Raw genomic sequence first — 21,890 nt, 5'->3', positions numbered from 1 at the left:
TATATCGGATAGAAGACAGTAGTATGGGCAGACCTCTCCTCCCCTTTGGGTGTAACTTGATCTGTAGGCAGGACTCAGAGGATTGGAGAAGAGGGCAGCAGAGCAGCGGTGGTTACATTAAGTACTGGGTAAAGAAAGATTTCTGGCCCATCAACGGTGCTTGTCAGAGGTCTGGTCTGTGTGTACCCAGTAGTTTTCTCACTCATCCGTGGCTCACATTCAACACTCACTTTGCCTCGGCTCGGACACCAATTTGGATGTGAGCAGAGAGTGGCAACTGTCACGTGTTGCACGTGCAAGGCCGAGGTCTCCTCTATCTTCGCTCGTCAATCGATGTTCGGCCTCCGCCTTCTTTCCACCCCGTTTGCGTTTCCTTGGTATCGAACATGGCTGTCCCAAACCCTCCAGCTGGGCTGGTCGGAGCATGACAGGGCGTGACAGGATTCGGCCGTCTCTTGCTCGCTAAACATGTCACTTGCACAACTCACGTCTTCTTTTCCTGTCTGCCTTCACTTCCCCTCGTAATCGATGGGCCTAAACCAATCCCGACGACTTACCAGAGGCTGAATCTTTCTTCTGCTCCGCTCCTCCTGTCACACCTATAGACTGCGCAAAGTCTCTCAAGTCGAACCACCATGAGACCTAACGGACTCCGCTTCATGTCGACGCACATCAACACTGGCCGTTCAGGTTTGTGCCCCAAATGCGCCGCTGGTGTCGTCAGCGGTTGTGGTATGATTGCATTTAACGTACGGCAATGACTTTTGTAGTTTTCCGGTCAGTTCGTGGTTCGAACAAGGCTCCAAATTGTCAAGTCAGTCGTCCAAATGGCGTCTGACAAGGCATCTTCCCCCGACTGAGATATTCAAGACCACCAGTTTGGGTGTTGGCGGCCTTTATTACAATTTGTCCTCTCTTTTTGGCCCTGTGGGTTTTGGACTCTTATGTTTACACCCAGCGTCGGGTGGAATAGAGACGCCTTCGTCACATGAGTCTGACCACCACTTGATTCTGAAGCGGCTCGTTGTTGACTCTGGTAATAAATTCTGCTTCATCGACCCTTTTTTTTGCTCGAGAGATCTTTTTTCACCTCGACTTCATGCCCAGGTTTTAGCCTACTCTTGCGCAAATCCATCACGATGCAAAATTCACAGCACAGAGAGGATGCTGCCCATTTCCCGCAGGCAGTGCATTACTGGGCTGATACGAACAGGGCCTATGCCTTGGCTAATGGGAAGGTGGGTTCGCCGACAAAGCAGTGTCGACTTTTAAACTTGGGCTGTCTTCGTTGTCATCAGATACGCCCAGTCTCCTCGGTCGATTCCTGCTTGGGAAAGAGACCGGTCTCGCTTCTATGTCTGCCTTCCCTCCCAGAAACATACCTTGACCCGCTGAATAAGTATTTTACAGGTACGGAAGAAGTACTTCTAAGATTGCCGTCAAATCTTGCTCTGCTCTGCAAAAGCCATGCGTGCATACACTGCCATCATTGGCCATGGGTAGGTTCGAAGACCTGTCATGGGATGTGCCATTGACGGCTAGAAGCGGCTCAATCGGCTTCTTTCGAAACTATCATACACCTCGGCCAGCTCGTTCAAGCAGTACCTCACAACCAAAGCCCGCTTGGAATTTACATAGATACTTCCTCTTCAATCTGCAACAATTCAGGATGGCGTCGACCGCCATGCACGAAGCTCAATACAGTCGGGCTACTCGGCAAGTCGAGGTTTCGAACGTAACACGAACGAGTATTGCTTAGCGAGGCCACTCCAATCCTACTCTCTAAGCTCGCCGATCTCACCCCTCAACCACCTCAAGTGACCTTTTCGTACTGCTACACGAAGCCAGTAATACTACTTCAGGAATGTACCAATCTTCTTGCCACTTTCTCCAAAGGAGGTCCCTTCCCGTGCCACCTCGACATTGTCTTTGAATGGCCAGCAGAAGGCTCACCCTGTTGTGACGGGTCGAATATCTCTCAACAAGCCAAGGTTCTGTTTCCCATCATTTCATCGACCTTCCATTACTCCACAGAGAAAACATGGACACCTTTTTCTGTCCGCGAGCAACTTGGCGCCGTCATCGGCGAATGTGTGGCTGCACCTTTCCTATGGCACGTGGAAGCTGATGCCATCCTGTCATGTTCACATCTCTTGTCGCAAGCAAGCAGCTTTGGCACCGACTTCTCGAACTGGCACTCATCTTTACTGAAAGAGTCCTAACCTCTGGCTTCCCAAGCGACTTCTTACCAGGGTTACCTTGCACTGCAACGTCACGCCGGTGAGACTTATTTGCCTTGAAACGTACCTCCTTCAGCCCATATGAAAGTCACCATTTTTACAATCTTCGTCTCATCCGATCGGCTGTTGTTCCCACAGTATACCGGTTCCGGTGTTACGGGATGGGAAGTCGTACCGCCCTCGTTCCGGCCTTGAGGCGGACACCTGATCAAGCAGAAGATAGGAGGCGGAGTCTACCCAGCGTTCTGTCACAGTAGTACAGAAGATACGAACACTTCGACTTGCTTCTCCTATCTGTATTTGGCACGGTGCTTGGAGCTGCCGGAAATGTGCTAAATGCAAGGCTCAAGATTGCATATAAAACGGGCTTGCCATGCCTCGAACCATCTCGCTCAACTCCTCTGGTCCTTTTCAAAACGTTCAACCTTGTCAGTCACTGCTAGCCTGCATACGCTGACCCCACCTCACTAAGAATCTTAACGCTATTCCAACTTTCCTCTTAACAACAAACATCTCCTCAATCTCATCATGTGCGATCACCCCAAGGTCTGGAACACCTGCCGTACTTGCGCAGGACACCCTCCCCGGTATGCGTCTTTCAACGTGGCCTCAATACCTAGTCCACCTCGACACGCATGTGTCATGCCCGGAAGCTGACATTCATTGTAGCGGAGCCCAATGCAAAACTTGCAACGGATACGGTCACGTCCAAGCCCCTTGCCCCAGATGCTCGTCAGCTGGCCACAGGGTTGGAGACGACACTGCGCGGTCCAGGGGCCACAATAGGCAAAATGTGGTGCATAGTCGGGATGATGGTCAAAGGGTGTCAAGAACTTGATTGTAAAGGAAGTTTGAAGTGTCCGCGCTATATTTCAGAAAGGTTTAGATGTATTCCCGATCGATTGGAGAACCTTCAACAGGAATCTTGTGGGCGGGATAAACTTACGACTACAATGCAACCTCATGCTTTCGGAAGATGCTAAAGTCACTTTTTCATCTTGACTGCTCTATATCCTGCTTAAGAACCTCAATACCCGGTATGATCACAGCACGTAAACAGTTCAGGCTCTAGCTGGAACACTCGGCAGAACGCGAACTTAGCCGCCCAGTCGCGCACAACAACCCGTTGCCGCGTCTCTGTCTCTGCTGTCCTATTCGACCTGCGAGGTACATTTCCTTGACGCATTGCAACGTACGAATCATGTTCACCGGGGAACTCTCAACTGGCATGAGTGGGGCTCGGAAATCATCCTGTTGGCCCTTTTTGGATAGTTCTGTGTTACGCCTCCTTTGCTCAGACTCGTTGGTTCTTTATGGGACAGAAGATACAACTGATGCTGTGCTTATGCCTCAAACTCTATGAGGGTCGGAATACAAGTTCCCGGACCGGCTCCGTGAAAGAGACCAATCTGATGAGGTGTGATGTGGCTATCTTGTGGCTGTCGTGCGACTATTGATTCTGGCGGTGGCCGATCACTAGCGAACCTATCACTCGACCATGCGATTGGCAGAACATTCCATTGGCAGTGTCTAATGTGTGCACAGCCCATTCAGAATGTCGTTGTTACAGCTGACAAGGCTGACCTTGCTTCATGTGGGCCTTGCTTTGGCCTTTTCCAAATACCATAAACCGGCTTCCAATTTCAGAGCATGAAACGACATCGACCGGTCAGACCTGAAAAGAAGTGTCTGAAGATAGGATATGAAAAATTTGCGGAAGATGTACAGAAATAGACGCCTTGGAAGCCAGTTGTACAGATCAGATCTGTCACTTGGTCTCCTCGACCGGCGATTCGATTGCAACGTCATATGGGAATTTCATGCGCAAATGCACATTGGGGAGGCGCCGCCTTTCATGCCTGTTGTCACGAGCATGACGTCGAGCTCGGCTTACTCCTTATGACAGCATCTGAGCGGCATTGTCGCCCTATCGCCGGACACCACAATGTCGAATCATACGACTAGGCCAACCATATTCCTCGATACGCAAGGACTTACTCGAGAAGGTAATCTCATACTAACCACCAAGCTCGTGATCTCCACGTTATCGGTGGATACGCAGCCCGACTCGCGCGCGGACGCTTCCTTGCATCTCAACTTTGCAGGAAAATGGAACGCGTTCCTGAAACGAACGCTTCGAACAACCTGGTGTAACCGAGCGTCCGCCTCGCTAAGATTGGAATGTCCCGCCTTCTCGAAATATAAAGAAGGAAGTACGCATATCTGTCATCATCAGTTGTAGCATCTACCTGATTTCAAGTATTTGCAGAGCAAGGACGCTCGAACTCCGAGATTGCGTCTGGTACAGTCTCTCCCTTCTTGGAGAAGGAGCGATGACGTGGCGTATCTGTACACCATATCCCTTTGCTATTTCATTTTCTGTGCGCGTGACATCGAAGGAAAACCCATGGACAGGGCAGGAGAAGTGATCTCCGGTCGTCGTCCAAGGCTCGTTTCTACGCCAACGTCGTCCTCGAGTCCACTTCTGTGGTCTTGTCAAACCGGGGAAGCGGGACGATGGGCCAGCAAGGTCTTGCCAGCATTTGAATTGAGGGCGTCGTGGCGTTGATCAACAACGACCAGATACCTTTTCCAGCTACGACAGCGGAGAAAAGGATAGGATGAGCCAACGACACCTGGGAGCCCTTTTGAATTGCAGATATCTCTCCCCAAGCAGAGACACCGATGCCTTTTACCGCTTCTGAGTCTAGACTTCATCATAACCAGATTAGGTGCGCGAAAGGCTCGAAACAGAGCAATGGTTGGAATATCTTTCATGCGCCACTGATGTACCTTCCAAGTATTCTGACAAAGAGCCAGATGATTGCCACGGATTTTGAGTTCTGGGAGAGTTACCATCGAATTGGAAACTCCATCTACTACTTCCTCAATTCAGACCGACAAGCCCTGAACTAAATAGTCGCGGTCGCCTTCGCCTTCTATGAAGCCGCCGACTCCACAATATCCGGAATTGTTTGCTCTACCGTGTCCACCAAACTTTGTATCTATTTTTCATTCTCAAGCGTAACGGGCTTGCCTCAATGTACAGATACGGTGAAAAAGCCAGTGACCCAGGAAGGACATATTCAACAAATCGTATAGCCACATCTTTTGCATTACAATGGGACACAACGATATCTCAGATCTCCGGCTATAGATGTCCTTTCAGTCCCTAGAGCTGTCCACGGTGGGAATGCACAGCTGATCCACAATATTACTGCTGGATTGTCAATGTCTACTACTTGGAGAAGTGGTGGGACTGGCCGCAAAGGCCGACATCGTTCTCGTTCCTATGGTTGGTCTCTTGTCAATTCAAAGATCCCTTTACAGAGACAAGGTAAGAGTACTGCGCTGATGTATTGTTTCATCCTTTTGGCCATGTGCCATGTGTGAGCGGTATAGGTTTGATTCCAAGAGTGTCCTCCGTACGTGCCGCTTGTCCTTCAAATGCAAGGCTGCGAATTCCTGGAAACCCCTGAATCTCGCTCCAGCAGTGACCGAGCAATCAGCATTTCGGCTTGTTACGACATGGGTGGAGACGGAGATCGCCCCGTCTAATATATACCCATTGGTCGTCTACACCCATGTTTATACAGCCGATATCGGTAGGCGCAATAGGCGGTGTCGGCCAAGATCCCCGGCGAGGGCGGCCTCCCCCAACCATCGAGGTTGCCCTCAAAGCTGCTTACGCAACTTAACTCTTCCATCCTCTCTTTTGTCTCGCGATCCCTCCGCTTGAGGCTGGTGTGCGAGTGAGAGTGTGCGGTGTTTGTATAACACCCGAAAAGCCAAGGCCGCCCCGAGGTCATGTCTGTCATCCTCCGGCCCCTGAAATGGTTCTATCATGAATTCGGACTCGTCTCCATCCACGAGACTGGGAGAAATGCGTGGCTCATTATCCTGGCGCGGTCGTGCCGAATGTTTGCTTATGGGACCAATTCGTTGATATTGGGTAAGTTTTCAAGATATTGGTCAGAAAATGTCTCGCGCTTTGTGGCTTGCGAATGTGTGTACATGCTTCCCCACGTCTACAGGGAACGTTAGAGGGGTGACCGTGTGCATATATCCAAGTCCGGGCGGAGCCATAACTGTTCCTCCAACGTTCCCTGTTTTCTCACGGGGTTTTTTTTCTCCACAGCTATCTTCTTCTCGGCCTTGAACTACTCCGACCATCAAATCGGCATCTTCATGACCCTCACCTTACTCGGCGATGTCTTCCTGGGCACCTTCTTGACATTGATCGCTGATCGGGTGGGTCGCCGCCGCGTGTTAATGGCCGGGTCGGTCCTCATGATTCTGAGCGGGTGCGTGTTTGCGGTATTCGAAAATTTCTGGATCTTGCTGGGCGCGGCTATCCTAGGGGTGATAAGTGTCACGGGAGGAGACTTCGGCCCGTTTAGGAGTATAGAGGAGTAAGTTTTGCCTCTCCTTGTCCGGCACATTGGATTAAATGTCCTCTGTGGCAATGATATGTTGGAAGACCCGAGGGACGGAAAAGCTGACGCCAACGCGCTTCAATCTCTCCAGGTCTGTCCTCTCACAGCTAACGACACCCTCGAACCGAGCGGATGTACTAGCTTGGTATGTCACGACGTCAACGCTGGGTTCGAGCATCGGCAGCGAGGCTTCGGGGCGGATCATTCATTTCCTGCAAGCACGCCCGGGATGGACAGAGGTTGAGGCCTACCACGCTCTGTTCTGGGTCTATGCGGTCATGGGTATCGTGAATGTTTTGCTTGTCGTGCTGTTGACGGAGGCTTGCGAGTTGAAACCGGATGGCAAAGGAGACGAGGTATACACGAGCGTTCCGCAGGAAGATCAAGATGAAGACGGCGAGGATGACGTCGAGCATTCCGGATCGAATGGGATCGGCGCGAACGATATCGAAGCAGCAACAAGGACAACATCATCATCAACTACACCAGAACGACAATACCAATCCCCCTCGCACCCCCACCCCCAACCGCCGTCCTCAAAACGGTGGACGTCAAGGACCAAATCCTGGCTCTCGAGCGTTTTTGCAGAGATCTCCAAACCGACGCGGCGGACCATGTACAAGCTGTGGTTCCTCCTGGCGATCGACTCGCTCGCGGATGGGATGGTGCCGTACTCGCTGACAAACTACTACATGGACATCAAGTTCCACCCGACCAAATCGACGCTCGGGGACGTGACGTCGCTGTCGTACTTTTTGGGTGCCGTGGGCGCCGTCTTCGCGGGGCCCCTGGCGCGCAAGATCGGCCTGATCAACACCATGGTGTTCACACACGTGCCCTCGAGCGCCGCCGTGCTCTTCTTCCCCTTCCCTCCTTACCTCTGGCTCACCGCGGGCCTGCTGCTGCTGCGCACCGCGCTGAACAACATGGACCAGGCGCCGCGCTCGGCCTTCATCGCCGCCGTGGTGCGCCCCGAGGAAAGGACCGCCGTCATGGGCGTCACGAGCATGCTGCGCAACCTGGCCGCCATGATGGGGCCGAGCGTCACGGGTGTCCTGGCCGAGGGGGACCGCTTCGGCGTGGCCTTTGTCGCCGCGGGGGTTTGTCGCCTGGTCTACGATTTCGGCTTGTACGCTCTGTTCGTCAACGTCCAGCTGGAAGGGTACGAGAGGAAGCCGAAGAAGAATTCTGGATCAGACGAAGAGATCGTGGAAAGGGAAAGGGCACCAGGGTTGGCGAATGGCGTGGTAGTGCCCGTGAGCGCTCGCGGGCAGGGACCCGGACATTGGCTTGGGCACGACGAGGTCGTCGAGCTAGCGAGTCTCGCGGACTCGGAGGATTCCGAACAGGACCATAATCATGGCCGTGATGACATTGACAGACGCGGGAACGGGAATACCAGCAACCACGGGAAGCACGCGGACGCCAAAGAGGCGGACTCGACGATAACGACGACGAATCGCGTCGCTCTACAAGTCCCCTCCTCAGACGACGCTGGGCTCGACCGCGTGCGGAGTCGGAGTCCCCACCGCTCGACGGCTCTCGACTGAAAGACGGAAAGATCTTTGGGATTGGATAACAATGTGGATATGAATATCCACATCACGAGGCATATATATGATCATTTTTTTCTTCCTTTTTTTTTTTTTGAAGGAACGAATCGAAACGAGACGAAATGGGAACGAAGGGCAGAAGCAAGGTGGGGGAAGGGAATGGACAAGGAATGGGCCAAGGGAAAACAAAAGCAAACTGATCAACGTCTATAAGATTATATTATGATCGCCCGGTCTATCTACACAAGCAAGTCAAGGAGCACAGTCTCGGGCCACAACTAGTCTCGCAGCACAAATGGAAGCTGCGACAGAGTTATTCACTTCTCCTTCTTTTCTACCCATATACGTTTTTTCAAACTCTCGATTCCCAAGGCAGAGACCACTATCCGCCTGTAGGCAAAGCGGAGGCTCGGTGGGTAGGGTAGGCAAGGCCGTCGGGAGAAGAATCACCCTCAAAAGAAAGGACTCGCTCTGCAGGAATATCCTGCCTATGCTTATAGGCGATGAATCCGTAGGTATAGACCATAGGCCTTGTCGTCCAGCGTTGATGCACCGAGCGTCCAACTGTAAATTGGTCAAGCCTGATAAGATGCCGGCCGCCGAGTCCCGGAAGACCATTTCCCGCATCCCCCACAAACGCCGCACACATGACTTGACGAATGGCTGCCATGTTTCCGGCGTCTGCAACTTTGTAAACAATGCTTGTCTTTCGGCTTGGCCGAGGCTTTGACTTTTCTGATTATGTTCCACGAGGTTGACAGCCCTTGTATGCTGACGTCAACTGTTTCGCTTGACCGATGCTGCTGCGAACTGCTCACATATCGCGAATCTGTCGGCAACATGCCAGGGTCTTGTCGTCCAAGAACAACTCGAAAACATGGTCAGCAAACACGGCGCGGGACTAAGTCACATCGCTGGTCGCTGACGTTCTCAAAGGGAACACGGGAGCAGTCGGGATTTGGGTCTTGTCGTCTTTCTCTCGCAGTAGATGAGCAGCTTGTCCTCCAGTATCTGCAAATGCTGTCGTTCCAATTCCGCCTTATCCTGCAGCATAGGTACTCTTCTCCCGCAGGGCCTCGCCATACTTCCAAAGCAGGACTGGTGCCGGAAGGCCAAGGCCGATGGCAATGAACGCAAGCAACGAGTTTCCCCAATCTAGTCCAAGAGCCTGGTACATATATGGGGCAAAGAGTGGACTGTTGTGGAAGCACATAATGGTTAGTTCCAATCCAAAGTCAGTGTCACACGGTGAAAAGGGAATCGCTCACAATCCAAACCCTGCCAGACTTCTCAGCACCACAGCAGAAGCGACAGCCGAGGCTGCAAAACGTGAGTACGCGTCCACAATGTAAGTCTGCGTGCATTGGAAGCCCATAATCGTGCCTGCAGCAAAGATAGCAGCTCCAATATTAGGAACAATCCAGTGCACACTCGCTCTTGCGCCCCAGCCGTAGATAAAAAGACCGATCGGCACGAGGACGGCTCCCGGAAGCATAAGCGGTACACGAAATTCGGGTCTTCCAACGTCGTTGTTTCGTGACTTCAGTCTGCGATAAATACGGTCGTTGATCGGAGCGCAGATCTGTGTGCCCAGAAAGAACCCCACCCCTAGAGAGATGTAATTTAGGCCGCCAATGCCGACCGACTCGTGGTAGATTCCCTGCCAGACCTCGGGAAAAGTGGAAAGGACCAGGTACATAAGACCGTAGAGGTACGCCCTGGAACATTGTAAGCGAATATCATGAGCCAATGAGCAAAAACTTACATATACATAGCTAGAGCCTGAATAATAGGTTGGGTGCCCAGAAGGCGAAATGGGCGGACGAGACTCGTGCGAAGGACCTTCCCTAGTGTTCTATCTGGATGATCCCACTCGGTATGGTAATTTGGATTGCCTGTCTCTTTCCGGAGTCTCTTCGCTTTGTCATTCAACAGCTTTGGCGCGTAGGTTTCTCGTAGATATATAAAGCCAAGGACTTGAATTCCAGCGTCCATGATCGAAGTCGCCCAAAAGCACCATCTCCAGGTTGTCTATCCAACGTCAGCGTCTAAGTAATCACTCACATAACGGTTGAACCTGCCTTTAGAGCAATAAACCCCCCAGCGATAGGACCAACTGCAGGACCTAGAAGGGGCGCGAGAGAGTAGATACTGATAGACTTGCCTCGTTCTTCTGCACGCCAGCAATCGCTCAGTACTCCTCCACCCAACGCCAAAGGTGCACTGCCGCCTAGCCCACTCAGAAACCGAAATGCGATGAGTTGGCCTTGGGTTTGAGCAAAACCGCATCCAAGATTCCAAGCGAGGTAGAACAGATTCGACAGTTGCAAAATAATAACTCGGCCGTACATCTCAGACAAAGGGCCCAAAAACAATGGTCCGATGGCGTACGCAAGGACGAAGATAGAAAGGGTTAATGATTTCTCGATATCCTGGGTAATGCCGAGATCTTGGCCAATTTTATCAAGAGCCGGCGCGACCATAGACGATGACACGGGGGAAATGAATGTAAAAGATGATACAATGAGAGTTGCCGCCCATTTCTTCCTGTATGTCCAATTCTTGGGATTTTCTGGGTCATCGGAACCCTCCCAAGTGACCTAATACAAATCGGTTTCATCAGCACTTGCTATGGTCCATATGAAAAGAGATGAAATAGCACACTTACCAGGTGGGGATCCTTTAATGATCGAGTAGATTTCTCAGATTTCAATTCTGGCAGATGGGCTCCTGCTTCGACGTCACGACTATTGACCACACCAAACCTGACTTCCTCCTGAGACTCCCCAGCGCTGCTACTATCGGATATGGCATCCTCCTCGATTATTGGGCCCTCATCGCCATCGCGCAGACCGAAACAATCTTCATCAGGTGTCGCAGCGACATGGTAATGGTGGGCGCCATGGTCATCCATGAATTGAGGCGAAAACAACTGGTGAGAATCATCTTCGGGAGTTGATCGTGCTCGCCTTAAAGAGGCACGCGAGAGCCGTCTGGACCGATTTTCGGGAGCTGTCCGTGTCCTGTTTAGGTCTGTAGCCATGTCTGAGTTGTCTGCGCTTGTTATCGTCCTGCAGCAAAGCCAGAGTCTAAAACGGGATCGCGGCACAGAAGGAACATGAAGAATGAGGGGGTGGAAAGCAGCCGAGGATTTTTAAATCATTGATCCCACCTCGTCGTCCACAGGGAAGCAGCCTGGAGAAAAGAAGCGGATTTTATGCATAATGGCCGGCCGATGACCGCATAACCTGGCCATTGAGTGGACGAGGCATTGCGCAAACCCTGGCCAGCGTGAAAGAAACAAAAGAACCATGGAGAAAATGTCACTTCAGTTGCCGCCACCCCGGTCGAAGGATCGCATCGACTTGGACGGAACTCGGCACGGTGAACAATGACTGCCCCAAGACTCGTTCGGCCCGGGGAAAAGTTGACGAAACGTCACCCACCCCGAGGCCAGCTGGGCCAGCCAGGGCCGTTAACGGAGAGTTAAGCTTCTGATCGGCGTGATGGTGCAGAGTCTTGATTTGACCTGTTGCCTGTTGCTGTCTCGCAACGAAGGACAGAAAAGAAGAGGCGCAGTTGGGCACAGATGGTGAAGAAAGGGACAGAAATCATCATCACCGTCATCACGTGCCATGTCATTGGCCAAACCCCACCGATCACATGATCAAAGCCTTGCACGTGATCCTCATCAACACCTTTCTCTCTTTCAAGGGAGGGAAATGATCGACTTGGATCGCAGGCAACTTACTTGTACATACTTAGGTACCTCAAAGGCTCTGCTCTCGGCAATGTGGGCAATGGCTATGGTGATCTTGTCCCTGGTAAGTTCCTGAATATTCCATTGCGCTTCAGCACACAAAACCAAGCCTATTGGAAAAATCTTCCTTCTCTATCAAACCTGACCGCATTCGAGTCCTCGCTCCTTGATCCAGACGACAAAATCTAGGGATTGTACTCCCTCCTGACCTAGTCCTACCCATCCTGCCTCATGCTCTCCTCACTCTTGCTTTCGCCTTTCCTCTCCGTGCATTTCTTCACGCCCGCCCAGATCCTCGCCCGTCATATGCACGTCAGATAACGTATCCAACCCCGTCCCCATACTCAAATTCATATCCAAATCCATTGGGAAGTCTTCTACGCCGCCTATGCCGTACCCCATGTCTTGCCACCAATCAGCTGCTGCGCTGGGCACGGCGGCCGAGAGAGAGACCGGTGTGGGACCCAATAACGGCAGTGGATCAGGCATCTCTTCTAGACCAGGACGTGAGGGTGATACGGGCAATCCCACGGGTATCGACATACCAGCTTGTTGAAGTAGTGTTTGATGTTGCCCAGGCATCTGAAGGGAAGATTGACGAGACGGCGGTGGTGGTCGCGAAGAAGAACTCGTTTCCTGCCTGGTTGGAACCGCCACTCCCGATCCTCCAAAAAAGCTAGCACTGCCAGCGTCGCCAGAGCCACCAGCAGGTGCATGATCCGGCACCCCAGCAATAAGAGCTGCCAGAAACTCGAGCTTCCTCGTCACAAGCACCTGCAAAAACCGATCCAGTACCCTCTCGGCATAGATGAACCTCTTTAGCACCTGTCTGACATTTTCCCAAGCTTCGAGGTTCAAGCGTTGCAGGACCATCGCGAAGTGAACGCTGAACCAGCGTTCATTGATGAGATCACCCGGGTGCTCGACTGAAGGCGAGGATATTACGCCTGCCCTTGTGATGTGGTGTGGTGCTTGTACTCGATTGGGACCATCAGATTCCTCGACAACGGCGCCAGCGAAGAAGAGGAAAAGAAGGGTGTCCGTTGGAATTGGGTTAGTTTGCCCTCTTCCACTACGCCTCTTTCCCGCTGCAGCCACTTGCAGACGTCTATACTGGCCCATGAGCGCCATAAGCAAGTCCAATCTGTTGCGCAGGTGATGATACGGTATGTATGCCATGCTTGGAGCATTCATGCTGTATCGCATGATGAACTGAAACATGTAGTTGGTGGCAAGCACAATGCCAGAGTGGAAGACACAAAGCATCTGCGACAACAATGACCGCCCGTGGACCTCCGTTTCTATAAAGTCCACGTACATATCCGACGAGAGACAGATCAAGGCGTACTGACGTAGCGACAGCCACGTGTATATCGGATCGGCAGGGTCTTGCCCGCCTTCACCAACAGATTCGGCAATGCCTGGGGAGCCCGATGTGTCTGCCAGGACGAAAGCGAGATCATTTGCTGCCAATGCTTCGCGATGCCAGTTAATCAGCTCCAGCAGATGCTGCGTGTAGTCGCTTTCCTCGTCGTGTTCGGCAAGGAGAAATATCGCCATGTCCGTCTCCTCAGATACCTGGTCATCGAAGCTGAACAAATGATCAAATGGTTGCAAAGACGGTTCTTCTGACCAGGGCTTAGGTGCCCAAGACTCGACGTCCATAGATGGCCGTTTTGGAACATGGCTCGTGGTAAGCGAGTCGCAAAGTATCAGAAGGTACTTTAGCACTGGGTGCACCGATTCGAGGCCTCCTTCAATGCTTTGAAGAAGGCGCATTGAAGCCGCACGGTGAACTTGACAACTCTCCAGGTCCTGGCAGTGGAAACTGAACGTCGTCATTCCGTTGATCAGACTCAGTGCTTCTTCAGTGCTGATCCCTGGTCGAGCGAGCTGAGCCCGGGTCTCTTCGAGACATTTTCCGTGATGGTGGATGGCTCTGGCCCACAGCATAGGAGTGTTCTCTGTCCGGGGAAGGTAATTTGTGATATAGCTGAGGGCGCCGGAGAAAAGTCCGTGCAACATAGCTGGGTTGTTGATAACCATATTCCGGATCCAGCCGTCGGTGGATTGGACTGCTCTGTGCGAAGGACTGGAGTAGATGGGTGCTGGCCAAAAGTTTGACATGTAGCATAGCCGCCAGAACTGCAGGACGGAGTTGAAAAATGTGTCGGGGGACAATTGTGCAGCAACACTGGGGTCTGAAGCGCCGCTTGAAATCAGAGGAACGGGGGACGCGGCTAAGTTAAGTTGCGCCAAAGACGCGGCATATTCAGCAGGGAGAAGGTTGGAGGTCGACAGTGGGAAAGTCGAAGATCTTGGAGACAGGGCTGGGGATTCGTGGGTCGCCAATTGCCTTCGGGACTGCTCTGGTTCGCGTCTTTGAGCCTCCCTTTGCTGGTATTGGAGAACCCCTCTGGCCTGCTGCTCAAGGATGTCTTGGATGGATGGAATGGGCTCGGCCGTCGGACTTGGAGCACCCGTTTGGGCTGCTGGACTTTCGGAGCTCGTTGGCCCTGACTGAGCCTGGCTTCCACGTTCCGACGATTTCGCCTGGGAAGACGGCTTTCTCGACCGCCTTGCAATTTGCATGGCATGGCTTCGAACAGCAAATACCTCTTCTCGCTGCCTGGACCTGAGATTTGTGGCGTTCTTGTTGACGAATAGGAAAGGACCGGTATATGCTGGCGGTCGTTGATCTGGCTGGCGTCCGCCCGGGTCCTGTTCCGCCATTGCAGCTTTCGGTTGATGAAGGTTGGAGCGGCGCGATCTGCACCTCAGACCGCAAGATGTTGCGTGTGGGTCGTCCTTGGGCTCTTCTGCATTCGCTCCAAGATGATGGATTGGTGAGCTTGCCACCCCTTGGAGGTTATACATTCTGGGAAAGAGAACGGTTATAAATCCTGTCAACAAGAAGGATGCATGTGCTTCATTCCGATATTCATCGTTGATCAATGGAGCATACGGGTACAAAGATTGGGATAAAACTGCACCTCGGGAAGCGCGATACCGAGTTCATGAATTTGGAAGAGGTCAGTATAGCCGTGAAGCGTGTAAATGTCGCATCTGGCCAAAGGTACGGCCGATACCTTCTCCCCCCAAGAAATGGGCATCTGTCGAGGCGGCGGACTCGCATTTTTTTTAAGCTGGGAAGGGGACAAGAGACGCATTTTCAGATTACGAGCTCAACAGGCCCCGGTACCCCGTACATTGAGCGATGAACGTGTGGACAAGGCTGGTTGGACCATAAACCTCTTCGGGTTTGTAGAACCGCACCAGGATGCGCAAACGGGACGACGGAGCGGTTGATTGGTGCGAGAATGAGCCTTAGTGCAGCTTCTGTTCTCAGAGGCTTAGCCACAGCAGGTCATGCCCTAAGTCGACGTTCGGAAAGCCAAAGCCGACAATCAACCCTGGCGAGCCATGCCCGACGATAACCTCGTGGGCCGCATGCGATGAGTAAGGCACACGTCGGCGAATTGAAGCCCTGGCAGCGAACTTCACCCGAGTAGAACCGCGGCTTTCACGAGCCCAATGGCATGTCGACTGATTGCATAACATTTGACAAACTGGCTTCCTGATTGCCCACAAGCCTGCAAGGCCAAAGCATGCAGAGTACGTCAGGCGCACGACGAGAAGCCGTTGCAGATCAGGACTAGGGGGTACGGGTTGGCGCTCCCCATTACCCAGTAGATCAGGCTCGACCGCCCCAAGACATTTCAAACACATCTGGGGCCTCCAGGCGATAAGTCAGAAAAGGAAGCATCTACCGAGTTGGGCTCGTGTCAGAAGTCTGGGCGTTCAATCACCATTGGCATTTGGTCCGCGTCAAAGCGCCGTATATTGGACTTTTAATTTGGCCCCCCTACGCGGAGAGGTTGGAACTGGACTTGGTGTCTATGATCACTATCAATTCCGGTTGGATCTCATGATGGTGGTTGATACGGATGAATAAGCATTTCCGAGAAACTGTTCGGCGACGTCAGTAGTTGAGATGTAAGGCATCAATATGCGAGAAGCTCACCTCTTCAAACTGTCCACCCCGCGAACCTCGTCTGTGAGGAGAGGCATCTTGACAACGTTGAACTCGTCATACAGCTCTTCGATCTGATCGAGATATTTCTTCTGCATCTTCCTCCTGGCGTTACACTGCTTGCATTCATTGCCTTTCTCCGGGAACAACAATTGGTTGACCACGATACAATGTGTATCAATATGGTAATTGGCCAGCTCTTGAATCATTCTCTCGGTCTCGTACAGTGAAAGGAACTCGGCGATGCAGACGCAGACGAAGGTGGTCATGTCGGGATTCTTGAACTGGCCGTTGACTTCGGCAATGGTCTCTCGAAGTGACTCGAGCTTCTGCGTCAGCTCCTCGAGCGTCGCCCCCCCGGGAAGACCTCCTCTTGCTCCAATGACTGATTGCAGCATTGGGCCGAACTGTGCGGAGAGCTGAGAAATCTTTGCTAGAGCCTTTTCCAGGACCGTGGGGAACTGTAGGAAGCGAAGCGTGTGGCCAGTGGGAGCCGTATCGAAGATGATGACTTCATAGGAGAGCGATTTGACCTGTTTGAGCACTTCGGCAAAGGACATGGCCTCATCAACGCCAGGAATCTGTCTAGATTAGCAGCCAACCTCACAATAGCATGAGAAAGTGCCTACGCTGAATGCCAGATCTTGCATCATGTTGCCCATTCCACCCAGTCCCGCCATGGCATCCTGAGCCTCATCTCCGGCGCCGCTGATCAGGTCATTAATGGAGCCATTGGGATCAATTTCCATGGCGCTGAGGTTGGTAAAGCCCTCGACCAGTCTCGCATCTTTGCCAAATTTCTGACTGAAGGCATCACTCAAATTGTGAGCGGGGTCAGTGGAAATCAGGAGCACTGATTTCCTGGCTTTGGCCATTTGAATCGCCAGCGAACAAGAGGTTGTTGTCTTGCCCACGCCACCTTTTCCGCCCACGAAAATCCATCGTAGTGACTTCTGGTCGATAAGGTTTTGAAGGCTAGGCTCAAGGACGTCGTCGTCTGCGCTCACAAGGGCAGTCGACATCTTTATAAGTGCAGCGTCGATGTGATCCGCGTCGTATGGCTTGTCGCGGTCCTCTTCTTGTGATTCAGGGCTTTGGTCGCTGCGTCGTGCAGAAGATCACTCGGTGTTCTCGAATGTTCCTCGAGGACTACAAATCCACGGAGAGGTAGGAGATTTGAATCGAAAAAAGCACTGTGCGGCTTGCGGAATCTATGCTGAAGAACCGAGATACTCTATTGTCTATAGGCAAGAAAGCGACGGCAATCCTGTAAAGGCAGACCTAATGGCGACAGCGTGGCTCCGACGTGCGGAGCTGGTGGCCAGAAAATCGCAGGTCGCAGGTCGCAGGTCGCAGGTCGCAGGTACGACACAACAAGCCCACGTCATTGCTTCCTTTCCCGCCTCTCACATGCCTCGTATTTCGTATCCCCACCAGGCCCCATCTGGCGACTGAGCCTTGTGGCTTGACTACATTTTCTCGATGCTTCATCCCGCTTGTCTACGATGGAATCCAAAGAAGGCAGTGTAGAACCATTGTCATATCTGTGACTGATAGCAGTTTTGTGCCAGCTCTTTAGCAGGCCTTTGCCTGAATTCAGGCCACGTATCTGGCCAAAGTGTAACTCCACCCTGAATGCTAATCGTGAGACGTGGTAAATTTGCGCCCTTGCGACACGAGAGAGTCCATCTCTACCCGGGCATCCGGCCATGCCATGTTGTCATCTACATACGTGCTTGCCTGCCTGCTTCTCTGGAAATTGAAATTGCTTTTGAAAGGCGAAATCATGGAACAAATGAGGTGGATAGTCGGACCCGCTTGATGAAAGAAGTTCATAGCCCCGTAAGATGATGATAGTGTACAGTGGAAAGTGGTATAAGGTCGAGTTGCAGCTGGTATGAAGCTGAGCTAGTGGTCGTCTTCGTCGCCGTGACGATACGTGCAAGAATCGCCCTTAAGGCATTTGCCTTGCTCCCAGAACGTGCACGTTTGGGTTTTGTAAAGGTATGGCTTAGAGTCTCCTTTTTTCTTCTTGGTCCCACCTTTTCTGCCATAGTCGTTGTCGTTGTCATTGGAGTCGCTCCGGCTATGTTTGCGGGAAGCATCGTCGAAATTACCGACGTAGGGATTAGGGTTTCCCCCCATGCCGAGAGGGAGAGCACTGGCGGATGTAGCCGCTTGGGTTCCCTGTTGCATCGAGGCGAGAAGCGCGCCTAGATTTGGTCCGAGAGCCGAAGGCTGGGTTGCGGCTGGATACTGAGGTTGCTGATTTTGACCTTGCGATTGTTGTCCGAGCACTGTTTGAAGAAGAGCTTGTAGGGTCACATTCGAACTCGGAGCCGCTTGTGGCGTAGTACTCGGCTGATTCAGCTGATTTGGCCGACCAAACATGCTCAGAGCACGCTGAAGCTCGGGTGGAATGGCTCCTGGTTGCTGCTGAGATGTCTGTGAGGCAGACATGGCTTGAATCTGGGCTGCAAGATCTATGGCAGGTTGCGTTCGAACTTGTCGTCCCAGATGCTCCTTCTCCCGCTGACGCGTCTTCTCATCGGGCTCTCCGAAGGGAGTTTCGGGTTCGGCTGGCTCGAAATCGCCTTCGTCCTCCTTGGTATCATCTGGCTCCTTTGGTGTTGACGGACGATCGGCCTTGGAAATGTAAAGTGCCATGAGTGTGTCTTGCTCGTACTTATTCTGGGCTTCGCTACTAGGACTCTTGGGCTTCATAGACCCGCCGAACTTGGGTGAATTGATTTTGTGTGGTGAATCATCGCCAAGTGAAACATCTTCAAGGTAACTAAAGTCCACCTCCGAGGGTGCGGCATATGGCTCGAGGTCTTCGAAAGAATCTTCGTCTTCTTCATCATCAAGATCGTCCAAGTTCTTGTGAAGTTTAAGCGCTTCGCCCTCGCGACCAGTGTCCCCAGCGTCGCGTTTCAGACGGTCGCCCTGGTCAAGCTCCTCGTCAGGATCATGGGTGAACAGGCGAGTCTCCACAAGCTCTGCATCTACTTTCCAGGTAACGCGAAGTTTCCGACGAGCTTCCTTCCGCAGTCGTTTGGCCTTTTGTTCTTCGGTCTCATTCGGAATCTCGTCTTCCTTCTTTGTCTCCTTCTCGGGTTTTTTCTCCATGTCAGCTAGTAAACCCATGAAGGACGAGGCGGTCGCGGCCTTTGTGATGGGAGCAGAGCCGCCATTTCGCGGTGGCGACTCCTTGCCCGAATTTGGTTTCTTCACTGGCTGAGCGGCTACAAGCGAGGGCGAAGCCGTCGAGGACGCTCTCTCTTTTGCAGCTGCAGCGGCTCGCTCTGCATTCGAAGTGCCTGGCTTTTTGGGGGCGGATGCTAAAGACGCAAAGATTGAAGATTTCGGAGGAGGTGCCACGGCAACTTTTCCTTTTGTGGCCGGATTGGCCGTGGTTCCTGGTGGAGCAGAAGTCGTCTTCTCTCCAGCCTTTGCTGCTTGTGCAGCTTCCAACGCCTTTCTACGTTCAGCGTTTTGAAGAGCCAGAGGTTTTGACGACTGCGGAATCAATTTTGCGACCTTCTTCAGGACCGGCGGAACAGAGACGTCGCCTTCGCGGAGACGCTTAACCCCAGTCGCACCTTCTTTTCGCGTCCCATCTGCCGGACTCCCAACTGATTTGGGCGATGCCGGCTTGTCAGCCCTCTTGTCATTAGTGGTGGAAGCCTTCTTCGCCGTAGCGGCGACAGCATTATCGAGGACAGTCTGTGCCAACGTCTTGATGTCAGTCATAGCTTTCTTCGTTAGACGCTGTAGGATTTTTGACAGTTTCGTCATCTCTAGCATTTCGGAATCTAGTGTCTCAAATTTGACAACAAACTAGTCCAAGAGAGTTAGCATGGGAATCCAAATGTGAAGACTTCCGCTGACCTTGAGAATAGAGCTGACGAGAGTACTGTCATAATCCGCAGCGTTGAACCTGTCGAGCATGAAGGAATGCAAGGCCGACATTGTGAACTGGTTTTCACCTAATCTGAAGGAATTATTAGTGAATGTTATTGGATGGGATCAAGGAATAGTTATGCAATGGCCATCCCAAGGGCGTACGAGATATGTCACGAAAAGAGGCGGTTTGTAACTATCTATGGACGTAGAGCTATGGATATAACCATTATGCAAGAGTGACGAGCACATCAATGTCCTTATATTCCGGACCCAAGACAATGAGCTCTGATTGCAGCGACGGCGAAAGAAGCTGAGAGCTTTGTGCCTATGACAATAGGAGTCGGGACCACATAAAGCCATCTCACGGCTTGCGGCGAAGCAGGACGTAAACACGAATACGGCAGGGGGAATGGGGTAAAGCACATACCTCTTGACGATGGCTGGATGGCCATACAGCAAAGATCTCAGCATGACATTTTCCATGACTTGGCGATATCGCGCGACTTCTTCCTTCAACCTCTGGGCATCTTTGGCTGTGGGAGAATTAGGGAGCTCTGCCTTTCTTAGACTTTCATTCTTAGTTTTCCAAGCGTCTCTCAAGCTTCGTACGCTATCACCGAAACCAGCAATGCCCCCACGTATCTTTTCGGGAGAGACCGATTTGTTGCGCGGGCTCCAAACGGCTTGCACTGCGTTGTAAAGAGCTTTTCCGCGTTCATCCGTTGGCATGGATACGCTCAGCAAGGCTGGGGTCACTTCCGGTGGTTCGTCATCCTCGATCTCCAAATCGTCATCAGAATCCGTCTCAGACGCTGAAGGTTGACCGTCAGGCTTCGCAGAGGCGTCCTTTCTCGGTCGACCCCTCTTCTTCTTGGGTGCATCTTGATCTTTGTCAGCAATTGGTTTCACAGCTTGCTCCGGCTTTGGTTGAATGGCTACCCCTGCCCACGTCAGCTGGTGTTGATAACTTGAGTCGATCTCAGTACCTGGCCGTGGTGTTTGTGATGTGACCAGCGACATGGGCTGCAGCGGCTGGCCTCCTTGCAAGGATCTTGGATCCACAGTCGAACCGGATTTGAAGTAAGAAGTCGCCATGTAGGGTTGCTGCGTCTGGAAAGCATGGCTGGTGTCTGCGAAAATCATTAGCGAAAAGCTCTTACGGAAAGGAGTGCACCGTCCTACTTGTATGCATCATCTGATTTGCATTCAACATAGAAGGATCCACGAAATGATTAGATGGTTGATGAGTTTGGTCTTGGAAAGTCCCAAAGCGCATCAAGTCAGTGTTCTAGGCCAGTGTAAGTAAACAATGTCCAGCGGTCAAGGCGGTGGCTTGGTCGCTTACCTGGCCATGGGACAGATGCGGAGGGCGTGGGCCGATGTTGATGAATGGTGATGGTTGTGGTGGTGGTGGTTGTTGTTGTTGTTGTTGTTGTTGCTGCTGCTGCTGCTGTTGTTGGATTGGATAATTTGGCGAAGGCGTGGTTGTTTGTCGTTGAGGCATGCTCATCTGCTGTGTGTTGAATTGCTGGTTGGAATAGCCCATTTGGGAGGGATAATGGTAGCCGCCATCAAAGCCCACGGGCGAGGGAGAGGGTCGTGAATAGAACCTGGGGTCATAGTTGGGTTGGCTCATCTGGCGAGAGTCGTAGAATGGTTGAGAGAATTGATGGTGAGGGAAAGACCGCTGCGGGACGCTGAACTGTTGGACATCTGACGTGCTCGATTGTCGGCCTGCGTTGGGATCAAAGTCTTGCGACATGGACAGGGACGGTTGAGAATAGGTGGAATCGAAGAGCTCGGGGTCAAAGAAGCGAGACAGATCGTCTCCATTTTGAAGACCGTCAGAGCCGGTAAAGGCCTGAATGCTATCCAGCATGCCGTATGATTGACCCTTTGCATGCTGCGCACCGTTGATTGAAGAGTTGGTGGACGGGTCCATGGCGACGGGGGGAGATCGAC

At 52.2% G+C, this 21,890-nt stretch overlaps 5 protein-coding genes across 5 annotated transcripts; 1 reads left to right on the top strand and 4 right to left on the bottom strand.

The window, feature by feature from the left end:
• Nucleotides 1-6,047: 6,047 nt before the first annotated feature.
• Nucleotides 6,048-8,226, top strand: A1O5_09865 (uncharacterized protein; the record flags this gene model as incomplete). The annotated part of the gene is made up of 3 exons (XM_007750443.1): nucleotides 6,048-6,192; nucleotides 6,379-6,652; nucleotides 6,768-8,226. The coding sequence occupies 3 exons, from the start codon at nucleotides 6,048-6,050 to the stop codon at nucleotides 8,224-8,226; spliced, it is 1,878 nt and encodes a 625-aa protein (XP_007748633.1).
• A 1,042-nt stretch (nucleotides 8,227-9,268) lies between these two features.
• A1O5_09864 (uncharacterized protein) lies at nucleotides 9,269-11,272 on the bottom strand (the record flags this gene model as incomplete). The annotated part of the gene is made up of 5 exons (XM_007750442.1): nucleotides 9,269-9,425; nucleotides 9,498-9,947; nucleotides 9,995-10,260; nucleotides 10,299-10,829; nucleotides 10,898-11,272. 5 exons carry the CDS (start codon nucleotides 11,270-11,272, stop codon nucleotides 9,269-9,271), a joined length of 1,779 nt encoding a protein of 592 aa, XP_007748632.1.
• A 957-nt stretch (nucleotides 11,273-12,229) lies between these two features.
• Nucleotides 12,230-14,722, bottom strand: A1O5_09863 (uncharacterized protein; the record flags this gene model as incomplete). Its single annotated transcript, XM_007750441.1, has 1 exon — nucleotides 12,230-14,722. One exon carries the CDS (start codon nucleotides 14,720-14,722, stop codon nucleotides 12,230-12,232), a length of 2,493 nt encoding a protein of 830 aa, XP_007748631.1.
• Nucleotides 14,723-15,915: 1,193 nt separating this feature from the next.
• On the bottom strand, nucleotides 15,916-17,044 carry A1O5_09862 (ATPase get3; the record flags this gene model as incomplete). The annotated part of the gene is made up of 3 exons (XM_007750440.1): nucleotides 15,916-15,958; nucleotides 16,014-16,603; nucleotides 16,652-17,044. The coding sequence occupies 3 exons, from the start codon at nucleotides 17,042-17,044 to the stop codon at nucleotides 15,916-15,918; spliced, it is 1,026 nt and encodes a 341-aa protein (XP_007748630.1).
• Nucleotides 17,045-17,930: 886 nt separating this feature from the next.
• Nucleotides 17,931-21,870, bottom strand: A1O5_09861 (uncharacterized protein; the record flags this gene model as incomplete). Its single annotated transcript, XM_007750439.1, has 5 exons — nucleotides 17,931-19,862; nucleotides 19,914-20,016; nucleotides 20,356-21,058; nucleotides 21,111-21,216; nucleotides 21,274-21,870. 5 exons carry the CDS (start codon nucleotides 21,868-21,870, stop codon nucleotides 17,931-17,933), a joined length of 3,441 nt encoding a protein of 1,146 aa, XP_007748629.1.
• Nucleotides 21,871-21,890: the final 20 nt, after the last annotated feature.

Source organism: Cladophialophora psammophila, assembly GCF_000585535.1.
Source record: "Cladophialophora psammophila CBS 110553 chromosome Unknown aczJe-supercont1.17, whole genome shotgun sequence".
NCBI classification, from domain to species: domain Eukaryota; kingdom Fungi; phylum Ascomycota; class Eurotiomycetes; order Chaetothyriales; family Herpotrichiellaceae; genus Cladophialophora; species Cladophialophora psammophila.
This window is presented reverse-complemented; position numbering and strand designations above follow the sequence as displayed.